The 13,878-nt window shown below is 36.2% G+C and overlaps 1 protein-coding gene across 1 annotated transcript; it reads left to right on the plus strand.

Moving 5' to 3' along the window:
• Window positions 1–419: 419 nt before the first annotated feature.
• On the plus strand, window positions 420–13,581 carry LOC139135817 (uncharacterized). The gene is made up of 14 exons (XM_070703547.1): window positions 420–596; window positions 1,655–1,891; window positions 2,275–2,477; window positions 2,797–3,046; window positions 3,577–4,339; window positions 4,820–4,963; window positions 5,497–5,650; window positions 5,892–6,086; window positions 6,765–7,062; window positions 7,967–8,184; window positions 8,441–8,578; window positions 9,459–9,677; window positions 11,679–11,798; window positions 12,192–13,581. The coding sequence occupies exons 2-14, from the start codon at window positions 1,672–1,674 to the stop codon at window positions 12,324–12,326; spliced, it is 3,057 nt and encodes a 1,018-aa protein (XP_070559648.1). The 5' UTR covers window positions 420–596; window positions 1,655–1,671; the 3' UTR covers window positions 12,327–13,581.
• The last annotated feature ends 297 nt before the right edge of the window (window positions 13,582–13,878 follow it).

A 13,878-nucleotide genomic window follows, 5' to 3' on the forward strand; every position in this document is an offset into this window, starting at 1 on the left:
AACCTTGATGAGAGCAAAAAGTGACTTATGAGACCACGTAGGTAAGATACTGATAACACACACACATTAGGCCTACAAGGCGATCATAAAATTTATGGAACACTCCGGCTCGCAGATAGGCCTAATGCCATAATGGTAACGTGGTGTTCCCTGCCGCCGTCTCTCGCGTTGACAGGTTTAGACAGACAGCATAGTCTATTATTCAGAGGGGAGTGTTCAATTTTAATGAAGCTGTTCGTTCCCACAGACAATATCAAGGAAAACAGTTACTCATACAGTTAGTACAATAAGATAGTATTTAATTCAAATGAGAAAGAAAAGTAAAGACAGGGAAAGTCCTTTTTATTCATTTTCACTTTGCATTTCTCCCACCCCTCTGTTAAATTGGTCTAACCTTCATGATACGATGACGTTATGCTACTGAAAATGGCGCTGTGTGATTGCACAACTGTCGGAAAGTGTGTAAACTTTTCGGAGCATAAAATGCATTCGTTTGTGAAAATTCAACTACAATTTACGCAGCTAGCAGACAAAGCTGGACTTGGGCGCAGGTCCAAACAACCTTTGCTTTTAGGTTTTACATCAAGTTCGAACAAGTAAGTGTTTATAGCCACGAGATACAGTGTAACCTTGCTGTCAGCATGGAGGTACCTGCATATGCTGACAGCAAGGTTAATATTGTTGTGTTATCGCTTATCCCCGGCCGGCCGGTCCGTGTCCGTACACTGTATAGCTGTAGGAACTTGCACAAGAAATCGCATACAGGCCTTTGGGGCCTTGCGAAGCGACAACCCAATTACCAGTGCTTCAGCCTGTCTATTTACTGGTAAACTTCCCCAAGTCTGTGGGTATAAATATCAAAACAGTAAATCGAAGGAATATACTCCAGCAGACTGTCGCGTTGATGGTATAGGTAATATCGAATATCGAAACTGCAGACAGTCGCGTACCAAGAGGTGAGGGTGAACTAAAATCTGACTGCCAGTGCATGCCTGTATATGGACACGTAGGCCACAGCAAACCAAGTACTGAAGCAGTCGGCCAAGTGCGATGTACTGAGTGCAGTGCTCTGTCTCAGACCTTAGTCGCTCGAGAGCTATTCAGCTCTGGGATTATTCGCCCGATAGACGAGTATACAGAAGCGAGAGCGAGCGAGCGAGGGGTATTTCTCGCTTCTGTATACTCGTCTATGGGGCGAATAGTCCCAGAGCTGAATAGCTCTCGAGCGACTGTGCTCAGACCTTAGTCCAATTGTGATGACTATCAAAACTCTCCACCAATTTCATTATCAGTTTCACAAACTGACAATTTTTCGCGAAATTTTCAAAGTGTTTCGTGCATGTGTTAAAATGATGTAATTGCGAGAAATAGCAAAGCATTATGTCTTGAAATGTCAGTGATAGAAAAATTCCATAGAAATGCAAGAAAACACTAGCAATTGTCATTTTTTTGAAACTTGCGCAAACATAATCATTTTAGAAAAGCCATGTCTACGAACATCTTCAAGAAATGGTGCCACCATGCCATTAGTATACCCTAAAGGTATGCATTTTCAGTGTTATTTCTTGACATTGCTTTCCAAGGAAGTAAACTGTAGTTTACATGTTATTAGTAAACTCATGTGATTAAACTGTTTACTTTTCATGATTGACAGACCACCACTTTTGAAACATGGTTCGCAAAAGCTGTGCCAAGTATGGGTTCTGCACCGGGAGAACACTGAAAAGTGATCACTTGTCTTCGTATTATCAAAGATCTCACTCCACACAGTGTCTCATTACTAAAACTATCGGCAATAATTCTCACCTTGTCCTGACTAAAAATGAAAAAAATGAAATTCAAGATAAGTTCCAGGAATATTTCGATGATGGAGGAATTAGTGCAATAACAGGTAAGATATTACATGATCAAACATAAATCAACAAAATTGAATTTGTAGTTCTGTTGTAAATTTCTGAATTTGCCCACATTTAATGCCCTGAATGTCTTGGTGTCTGGTTCAAATGAACTGACTTCTTCATCATTGTGATTATTTTGTACCCTGCAGCTAAAATGTTGATATTAAAAGTTTAGTTTCTTATATTTGTTTTGGTCACTTCGCCATGATCTTTACTTTTGGCTCTGAGTGGTTGAAGTCTTTGTCTAGCTCTCCACAGAGAGAGTTCTGTTTCAACCTTGATATATATCAAATGGCAAGTGTTGGTACCATGAATTGTGGAGAACTTTTAAATGTCATCTGAATGTTAACAGACTATACCTCTCTCACCTGAACAGAGTCAACCCATAGATGGTTTCACCATTCAAATCAGATCAAGTACAGTCTAAACAAGAGGAAGAGATGGGAGTTGCCCGGCATTCTGAAAGAGAACATCTTAGACTCTGAATGCCACCAAGACTTGGATTTCAGAGTTATCCTATGTGAATATGAAGTTGCGGGTACTTACAATGGTAACGCCGGGGGAAAGCGACAAAGGCATGTGAGTATCAGCCATGTCTACTAGATTCATATCCTGTTTAATAAGAACCTGAATACTTACTTGCCTGTTGTAAGTCACAGAACTGTCCTGATACAATCTATATTTTTAACAGCATTATGTACCAGTATGTATACTTTCATTTTGCTGCAACCTCAATGAACTCTCTCTTTCTGATTTCAAGTCTCTCTTTGGACAGAAATAACACCTATTTTATTTCCTTCCGAGAGAATAAAAATGACTGCTGACTCACAGCTTTGTGTAGTAGACCTGCTCAAGTAGTGAGATAGTTACTGACCAAAGTCTTTGTGTTGTCTCCTAGGCAAGCTGCACTGGTGTTTGGAACAGCAAATCGGACAAACCAGAGAAGAAACCCAAACAGAAGTATGCACATGTTGAAGATTTTCTCAATGATCCTAGACCATCAAGAAGACAGAGAGAACGACAACCTGAGTTGGGAGATAACAATAGTGCATCATCTGCCATAGCTGACATCACATACACAGTTGAAAATGCACTCTCTCCTCTGCAGTATCCTGTTTACAGAGAAAATGACTTCAAGTACAGTGGAGGTGAGTCACTTTTAACTCTTCCCTGCCAGAGGGTTTATTTGTTGCTATCAGATCAACTCAACAAAATCAATGTAAAGCATATCATACAACTCATCAAACACATTTTAATTGACATAGTGGTTGGTAGACTGCTAAAACCATGTCTGAACATGTTGTAATTTATGGTATTCACTGATCATGCATCATGCTAAGACATACACTCTGTAATTTACAGAGATGACTTGAAAGCAATATGAACAGTATATCAGTATATGGCACAGCAGTGTGTGTTGCAGTGTCTTGATATTTATGCCGATTTATATTACTTGACATAAACAGGCATAAACATCCTTATAAAATTCAAATTTCGAGTTTTGTCCTACATTTTAAAATATGAAGAAGTGTCAAGATTGCTAGGTCATTAGCTGTAGATTACTGATAGTGGGTCCAGCTCACTGCAAGCTCTATATTTGAAGATGTGCTGTTACTAACTTTCCTACAGTCCTCTCCAATGAGTACTTGTATCTTTGAAATTGTGTCTCTTCATGCAGGGAAATGGTTTCAGAAGTCAAAATCAAAGGAAAAAAGTGAGAAAGTTGCGAATTTTGGTCATTGGCATGGCGGTTACCAAGTAAAAGACCTGAAAAGAATGCAGCAGTCTGACTATGCAGCAGAAATGGATTACCATGGTTACACCTACAGTTATGATGACATCGATGAACTCTCAGACGATGACAATGGAGAGAGGGATGAGTGCAGGAGTTACGAAAGGCCAGAATTTCCAAGCATTGGAGATGTCTTCCATGAGGCTATGCAGAAATATCTCCATAGTGATGGTCACCAAGGACATCGCTGTGGCAACCAGAGAAACAAAGTCAGGCAGAGTGCAAGTGGTGCCACTTCTGCTCCAGTGAAGATGCATGGAAAAGGAATGGCTATCTTTGACCCTACTATTGCTACTGAAAATACACCAAGTGAAGTTGAAACTAATCCTAGCAGTGTACATGAACAACTAGATACCACTGCAGGTACAAGCTTGTCTGAGGAGAGAGCTGCAAATAAACCAGCTGTGTTGCTGAGGATAGATCCTGTAAGTCTAGAGTCTACAGAACTTGAAGCTAGCTTTGGTGATAGCTACCAAGAAGGACATTCACTGCCAAAACGATTCAGTATAGACATCACATCTGCTGTCATTGGTGCCATGTATGAAAGAGGAGAAGATAAATTAGCAAGACAGTTGCAGGACTGTGGAAATCCAATCTATGTGATATTTGAAGAAATTGAAGTGAAAAATGCTGACTCAGAGCAAATGAGGTGAGAGTAGTACATGTGTAGAGTCAATAAATGAAGCAAACAGACTGAAAAGTGAATTTTGATTACTGATCATTCTGAGTTTACTTATATTTAATCTTACTTGCCACGGTTACAGTCTATGCACCCATCACTAACAACCTGTATGTGATTGTGCCATACTGAGTTTTTGTCACTGAAACAGAGATATAGAGAGTGTGTATAATGAATACAAAACAAGATGTTTGAGACACTTTATCTTCATGAATTTTCTATCATTTAGCATAAAAGAAGGGAATTATTGTGAGAGTGACATGATTTCATTTTCCTACAATTTCTATTGAATTGTGACATAACTTTATCGAAAGATTCAGGTTACAGCTGATATAAATTATGATTGGCATTGTAGCATATTTCATACAACAAAATGGGGTGGTCATTTCTACAATTGTATATTATATACAAGTGTGTATTCATAAAGTCTCATTGATTATTTCTTTGCAGGGTCACACTCTTTGGTTGCAGACCAGAATTTCTCAGTCAGGTTCAAGCGCTAATGGATAGCCATTATAAGAAAGATCATGTGTATTCTGTCTTTGATGTTGTTGAACAGATCGTCAACATTGTTGATGTTATTCCATGTGAAAGGTGAGTGGGTACATGTTTCATGGTGTTCATTTACTCAGCATAACCCTCTCATCATCATGGTTTGCCCCAAACGCATTGTTTTCAATGGTGAATGTAGACCTTTTTACCGGAAATTGGGGATGAACTTGTCAAGTATAATATGTGATTCATGTGTTTGAAAGTTTCAAGCAAACTTACCCAGAAGGTTTTAAGTGGTTACATATTGTATTCAAGTAAATGCTTAATTTGTTTGCAATCTGATTCAACATTTGCTACAAATTTCATGAAAATGTCAAAGTCAAATCACAAAACTGAATAACAAAAAAATCTGTCTTCACAGTTTGATGATGAATGACAGAAAAAATAGTTTACAGAACTTCCATGTATCAGACATTTTGTAGTAGGCACAATCCATGGCTGATAAAGCACAAGGGGAATTGTATTGCTTTTCTTAAAGTAAATTTTGTCCAAAAATGGATGTTCGGATAGCTAGTTTAATGTATCCTAAATGCATGTGTCATTGTATTAATATTTGTTCCTTTCCCACACCACAGTATCATGCTAAATGACGGTGTGTGCAAACAAAGCAAGCAGACTCTGACGCTCACAAAAATGAAGAAAATCTGTGGTTGGGACTACATAACTATGACCCCTTACCAAACATGTCAATCAAACTTTACAGTGCAAAAGCATTCATCACCTTATAAGGTAAGTTAACCCTTTAAACCCGTCTCGGGAAAAAATGTCTGTATGATGTCATAGGTCACCAGGGGGTCAGGGTGCAAAGGGTTAAGGACAAATAGTGGTTTGATGAACAGAATAGATATAACTTTAACAATATTCTGCAAAATTGTGCAGACAAAAGAGCATTATATGTGTTGTATTTGATAGAGCTTTATTTCCATGCAACTTAGTCAATGCACTCATTTTCTGTCTCTTAACTAAACAGTCAGATAGGGAGAAGATTTATATTGAAGACTTTGTTGATATTTCACCTGATCTTTGTGGTATTTGCTATGATCACCTTGGCGATGAAGAAGAAGCTACTTGTCTCCATGGTTGCAGACACTGGTTTTGTAACAAATGTTGGCAGATGCATGTGACTGCCAGAGTTCATCAAGGGGATATTGACATCAAGTGTCCTGTAAGTACATAGTACAGCCATCCTCACACAGCCATCCTCACACAGTCTTGATTATAACAGGGCTGTATGACTTTTGTCGAACAGAGAATGTACATGTCGCACAGCCAGTCAGATGTATGCAACTAATTCATTTGTGAAAATTTTCCTTTTGAGTTTAGCTAAATCATGGTTACTCCAATCATTATATGCTTGTGGACAGTGTATCACTTGACTGATATGCAAAGTTTCACAAAATACATTCAACGTCCAATTTCAAAGTGCACTGTCAAGTAACTCTTTCTGCTGTTTGCTAGTACTTCAGAAAGTTTATAAACTGAAATAAATACCGCTATAACTGCATAATATTTTTGTGGATCCATGTAGCCAAGGTTGTAAATCATTTAACACTAAATATATTATAGTGAACATTAACAAAAACTAATGGATTAAGATCAGATTTTGATTAGTTGTTCATTTGATCATGATGACATTCAGGTCAAGGTTGATACATGTACATGCTGAAGATCAGAATTGCTCAATGATTTTTAACACAGTCCCTCCTATCTGCCTTACCATGACAATATGTGTTTGTTATCCAACTGTATCAACTCATTTTGGGAAAGCAAATTGAACTTTGTCTTGTACCATACTGTTTCTTGCATCAAAGTAAATTGATTCAAATATGTTAATTTTCACCAGGAGTACAAGTGTACACAAACCGTTGATGACGTCACATTGATGGCCTTGCTTCCAGTTGATCAGTACCAAGTTCACATGCAACATCTTCGTGACATCAAACTCAACTCCAGCTCCAACTTCCATTGGTGCCCATCTCCAAAGTGTGGCAGAGTTGTCAAGATCAACCAATCACATCCCAGAAGTGTTTCAGTTCAGTGTGATTGTGGTAAATTGTGGTGCTCCCAATGCAAGGCTGAAGCTCATTGGCCAGCAACATGTGAGCAAGCCAAAAGTTACAGACAGCTAAGGAAAGATTTCGGTGAGTGTAATTTCTGTTCATTATTGTGATATGAATTTTGTAATGAATTTTATGCATAAAAAAAAACCTGATAAATATCATGGTTGTACCAGGAGACAGCTGTGTCATACCAAAGCAGTAAAAGTTATATAGTAAGGTGAAGTGCAATCCTCTGTGTAGAACAGAGAGACATGAAGTCAAACTTTATCTCTGTATACAATGCATCTTCAGGTTTCATTTTGTCGCAGTTGACTCGATCTAGAAAAGGGTCATTTGTCTGTTTCATTTTCTGTATTGAAACTGCAAACAATTATTTATATATGACGATGAACAGTTACTGTCTAAATATCATCACAATTGTTTATAATGGTCTCTGGTTTTACTTGGATGAAAAGTTAAAGGAAGGTCGTCTGAACTTCACATGTGCAACTTTCTTGTTTACAAACAATGTATTTCTTGCATCATATCTAGATGCATCATGTCAACATAGCTGCAACATTTAAATTTTATGATATTCATTGTTAGCAAACGTGTTTTAACTTTCATCAATCACCAACGTAGCCTAGATGCTGTGTTTACATTTGTCGTAGGAGTCCCTGGCAACCTTTGAGTAGACTAGATCCAATGACATCCTCCCTTCAATGTCGGAACAACTATTTTACTTGGATGAAAAGTTAATGTCAAAATAATGTATCTCTCCAACAATGATTCATGTCCTTGCAAGCAATAGTCGTCAGGCAATTTTTTTAGCTTGCATTTTAACTGCCACATCTATATGAAAATGGGAGATTATTGAAGAGAGGTCTTGTACAGTTTCTGGAGTTCCAACAACTTAACTAATCTGATGTGGATAGTTATTGAAAGAGTTAGTGCTACCAGTTTGAACAGTCTTCAGCATTGATAACGCTCTTTGTTTTCTATGTAGGTGATGACAACAGCAAACCATCCAGAGGTAGTCCCATCTCACATGTACTTGCCAAGTCTTGCCCATCATGCAATCATCCCATGGAGAAGAATGGAGGTTGTCAGCAGATGACATGTCGGTGTGGCCATTTGTTCTGTTGGGAATGCTTGGCGTCCTGGGACAGTCATATCACCCAGGGATGGAGTATGAAAGGCTGCAAATCAAAAGCCAATTTTGAGGTTAGCTTATGTTACTATAAGTATACTGGACTTGGTATTACCTAACTGGCATGTAATTTACATCACTGATCCGTAACTATTGAATATTTTCGTCATCTTCGTTGAATATGCCATGCTACTGAGCAAATTCTCCACAATCCTAAATCTGTTGAGAGTGCAGAACAAAGAATAACTCTGACCTAATTTGTTAATTTTTTAAGAGCAAATTAAGTTCATAACTCTGACTACTTGCTATTATCTTTCCTTATTTCTTCAGACTTATCGGTTAGTAGACGTCACTAAATCTTCCTTCCATCAGGACTTTTATAAAATTGCCATCAAATTTCACAAGGAAAGAAATCAAGAAAATCTGAGGAAATTCCACAGTGCTGTGCAGAAACTTGCTGGAAAGATGGTATGGATACTTTTATTTTTTGTTTGGTGTTTTTAGCTCACATTTGTATACCAATGTGAGGTTATTGTATAAGCTGAAGTGGGTGGTGTCTGCATGTATGTATGTACGTATGTATGTATGTATGTATGTATGTATGTATGTATGTATGTATGTATGTATGTATGTATGTATGTGTGTGTGTATGTATGTATGTATGTATGTATGTATGTATGTATGTATGTATGTATAGTATATTTGTCAACATCAAAAACTCATGAACCGCTGCACTTTTAAGCTTGGTATTTGGTGTGTGGATGTATCCTGATTTTGTTCACATGAAGTTTGCATTGCCAAAATTATGCAAAGGAGCGTAAAAAAGTGAGAATGATCAAAAATTACTGGCTCAAGAACCGCTGTTTTGATTGCTTTGAAAATTAGTGGGCAAGTACCTTAGATGGACCTCATACAGTTATATGTATATTGTGAAGATATCTTGAATTTTGTATTTTTGCTGAATTTTTGGATGTCCAAGATATCAATAAACTTAAAAATGTGTTATTTTGATCTGTATCCAGTGTCATCAGGCAGATGAAAAATTATTTGAATTCAAGAATATAATTAACAGGGAAATATTTATGAAGTACAAAATATTATATTATTATGTATTCCTTAAATGCCAGAGAATATGTTCTGGTTTCCATTTTATTATTCCATGTCTCTCGGTCTTCATATTTGAAAATAAAATTTTCCTTTTGGTATTGAAAATGATATTTTGTTGGAATGTTTCAACATTTCTGCATTTGTAAATGTTACAGTCCATTTTTATCTGTATCTTCTATTGACATCAAATTTTCTTTCATGTATTATCTAATGCCATTCTTTCCGGTATATTATGTTTTAGTTTCTGTCAAAGAGACAAGCAAGCAGGAAAAGGCCAAGTTGTGATTCCATGTCAGAAATTAGTACGAGTGATTCTTCAGGTTACCATACTTCCTCTGATTGTGAATGGAATGCCAATGCTGAAACATCAGAAATATCGACAAGGTCACCGACAGACAACATTTTCACAAAAAGAAACAGAAACGGATTTGTGAATGAAATTTCACAATTTTATGCTGAGGTAAGATTAATGTAGTGCTGAAAATCTGTAATGAAACTAAGTTTACTGGTAGTTTCAGTTTTTTAGCTACTATAGACTATAGTCTATAGAAGCTATTGGGATGGGTATCCGTCCGGCATCCGTAGTCAGTCTGTATGTATGTATGTATGTATGTATGTATGTATGTATGTCCGTTTGTGAGGCGTCCGTCCACTCAAATATCTTGAGAACCGCAGTACTTACTGATTCGATATTTGTTGCATTGATGAAAAATATGATTTTGAGAAACTAGTTTTTTTAATTTTCTGATATTGTTGAATATAGGCAAATTAATGCCAAAAAAGGCGTTTTTGGTAAAAAATCTTCTTCTTCATAACCGCTAGTCAGACAGCTTTGTTATTTGGTATACAGGTCCCTAGGGATAACCCAAATTAGATTTGTTCAAATTGTGATGAAATATGCAAATGTGTATTTTTAAGGAATTTTTTTGTCATTTTTGGTCAAACTCAAAATTTGACTTACATTGTATGTAATTCTTGTACTGTATAAACCCTATCAATTCACCCAGAAAAAAATAATTAATATGATTTTAAATAACTGAATTAATTAGGAAATCATCAAAGCCAAAAGAATTTTAGTGTGGAATTGTGAGAAAGTTCAACTTTTTTTGACAGTTCATAGTGAAATGCTTACCATCTTGGAGGATTAAAACATGTAAAGGCAACTTTCCTGAATACCAACTTTGATATATTCTGAACTACCATTTATGTTATCTAAAAGAAATTGCTCATAATAGTTTGTCATGATAGGGTGGTCAAATAAATAGAGATAGAGAAAGTTCTAATTTCCATTTATGGTTCACTTGGTGAGGATAAAATAAGATTACTTTTTGAGGAAAAAATAGAGTGGTCAATTAAAAGAGTGGTCAAAGTGATAGGGTTTTTATGGTAAAGCTTGGCTGTAAGATTCTTCGTGCTATTTATAGCAATTATGCAATCTGTGTAAACAGTGCAATGAAAGTGTAACATGATTCCTTATAATGCTTTTGATGACCTTGAACTTCTTAAGTTATAAACATGTGTCTATTCAGTGTGCTTTCTCTGAGTACGTACAGTCTCAACTTATTCAACAGAACTTTAATACTTACAATGTTAATTTGAAAGTTAAAATGTGCTTGGTTTATAGGATGAAAATGCTGATATTAAAAGATGACCAGCTCAAGATTCTTTATAACCTGACAGATATGCTGTTTTATTATGACGTAAATCTTGATTAAGCAAGTCCAGTTTACTTTAATTAGAATGTAATTAACTCTCATTTATTTGCTATTATAGACTAATATAGTCCGATGAAATATGCAAATCTGTATTTTTACGGAATTTTTTTTCCATTTTTGGTCAGGCCATCCTGAAATGAGCTATCAAAGATATTCACCTTCTTCATCAATACATGTGTCACAAAAGGTTATTCTCTACATAACACAGCAGAGCTCTGTCAACTGTTGAGTCGCTTGTTTTTTGGTCAGACAGCTTTAATATTTGGTTTATATGTCCCTAGGATGACCTTAGTGAGATAATTTCATACAGTCAGGAAATACTTAATTTTGTATCCATGTGTATAGTAGCTTCAGGGACTTTGGCCCTATGTATTTTTATAAGTTGAAATACTATTATACCATGACAAGATGTACATATGGTATGTACTGTATACATGACTATTTCTGTAGTTATTACTTAAATCAAGATAAAGTTGTGACTTGTGGGACTAAATTTTACATGATAGACTTGTGTGGATTGTTCTCTTACCTAACTTGAAACTTATTCAGAAATACACAAATGTGTTGTGAGAAATTACATGCCTCAGCTTCGTCATGTTGTATAAAACATGTTGGTGTCATTGTACTGTCATTTCATTCCTACATTGGATTTAGATTCAGCATCATTTTGCTTTAACTTCCATTAAGCACAATTCCATTATGCAGTAAAACCAGGGAATCATAACTCACATCTGATTCGTTCACAGATTGTGTATCTGGCTGAGCATGTTGCAGTGCTTTGTGGGAAATGTTCTCGAAGGAGGAGAAGTACCAATGTTCTTCATTTACTCTGGCAGTTGGACTTTGTGATTTCAAGGCTACACCAGGTATGTCAAGAAAGATAAACAGATAATCCAACCACGGGAATATCATGGTGTTGTGATGAAAAATATCCAATGTTTGTATCACTTAATGATACAAAAAAGTTATCTAAAACTTTAAACAGGGCAATATATATGTATTTATATGTGTGAATTTGTTTTAGTTTGTTCTGCTTACATTTCCTAATTCAACAACATTATTGATTATGGATGTCCAGAAATAACCAGCCATACACTCACTAAATAAAGTTGTAAAGAATAGTAAGCCAGGAGTAAGGTCAAATATGGTATATTTTGCAGCAATCTGTGACCTCATTGGCATCATCGGCCTGGTCAATTTCGGAAGACATGTAGTTTAAATTTTGTATTGAAAGAGACTGAATGTGTTTGGAATTTCAGATCATCATGGAAGGAGATGGGTTAACCATGAAACATTCAGATGAGAAATTGCGTACCTTGATGAGGATTGGTGAGAATGCCATCAAGACATTGGTCAAACATGTGCCAGGTGTACACAGAAGACTCGAGAACTAAGCCAATCAGATGAACTGACAATCCTGTGATAAAAGCTGTCAATTGCATGAAATACTAGAGCAAATCATCGGTTAAATCAAATGAAGGGATTGATAATCCTGTTACAAAAATCACAGTCTGTGATGGAGGGACTGTAGTTACACTGTTATCCAGTACTAAAGTTTCAGTCACTGTAATTGCTTTTACGCATTTTCTGTTACGTGCAATGAAAGAAATACTGAGTTATATATCTTGCAACACAGTAAACCTCAATGTATGAATCTTGCTCGTATTTTGAAGGCATAAATATACATCCATGTTTTGTCTGTTGATTTGTTTTGAACAATGTCAGTGAACTTTTCTACCCTTTCACTACCGTGGTTTTGTCCATACTCATTGTGTTTTGTTGCGAAGTTGGACCTGTACACAGGAAGATGGGGTGAACGGGCTACATAAATATGTTGACTGTGTTGACAAGATGAATAGCAGGGGTTAGCAAGTTGATCAAGCTGTTGTAGTTGATAAAAAGGGCAGAAGTAGATGTTCTGAAAATACTGTGAAAAACTCAAATGTCATGTCACTCTGATAGATTGAACACTGTGATAAAGATTGAATGTTTGAAATATTTATTTTCAACATTATGTGACACTGCTGTGATGTTTATGACAGCTGTCTCACAGCCTGGCTATGACTTGTGATAGATATTCAAGCCTTTTTCTCGAAAAAAAATTAAAAAAAATCGAGAGTTGTGAGTTTACTCCACAACGCCATGAAGAGTTTTTGTATATGTCAGTCACAGAAGTGTTTCCCATTAGATGTGAAATTACTCATTTCTGCTATGAATAAATTAACTTGTAAATATTGCTGTATTATTCTTGCTCATATCATGATCTCATTTACATTCTGAACACACTTTTGAATGGATTATTTTATGTGAAACTTGTGTATTATTTATTTTTCAAAATGTAACAGTTGTAAACTTGCATTATATTTCGTAATGAGTATAGTTTGAAACATTTTACAAACATTTCTTGTGCAATGCTTTTCTGGCGATTTTATTCGTAACAAAACACTGTATTCAATTTTTAAGTGACTCTGGTCAAAATGCAGTGAGGCTTTGTATTATTCTATGCCTGGTTTGTGTAAATACAAATATGTATTTGGTTCTAACCATGGAGCTAGAAATGGACCACATAGTCCACCTTGTTTGCCTCAAACTTGTATATTTACAATGTATACCATAATTGCCCTAATAAAGATATATTTCCTTAGTATATTTCTTGTCATCGGCAAATGTTTGTGAAAAGGAATGAATGTTATTGTAAATAAGGAACAGCACCGGTCATTATCCATTTCAAAAATGATAACCTTAGTACTCCGGGGATGCTGTTTTTAAAAGCAATGTTTACCATGCCAATATTGGAACAGTGAGAAGCTGTTTCAGGAACTTCCAAAAGAACAGGAATGGGCCACCACCATCCTATTGCTGTGTTTCAAAAATAAGACGAAGGTAGGGGGTCTTTTGGAATTGGCGAGGACAGATTTTGTGAATGACGTGTCCACCAATCGATGA

This window comes from Ptychodera flava, chromosome 6, assembly GCF_041260155.1.
Source record: "Ptychodera flava strain L36383 chromosome 6, AS_Pfla_20210202, whole genome shotgun sequence".
NCBI classification, from domain to species: Eukaryota; Metazoa; Hemichordata; class Enteropneusta; family Ptychoderidae; genus Ptychodera; species Ptychodera flava.

Coding starts and splice junctions, on each gene's coding strand:
- LOC139135817 (XM_070703547.1), top strand. CDS start 1,672: ATGGTTCGCAAAAGCTGTGCCAAGTATGGGTTCTGCACCGGGAGAACA. Junction 7,063..7,966: donor ACAGCTAAGGAAAGATTTCG/GTGAGTGTAATT, acceptor TTTTCTATGTAG/GTGATGACAACAGCAAACCA. Junction 8,579..9,458: donor AGAAACTTGCTGGAAAGATG/GTATGGATACTT, acceptor ATTATGTTTTAG/TTTCTGTCAAAGAGACAAGC.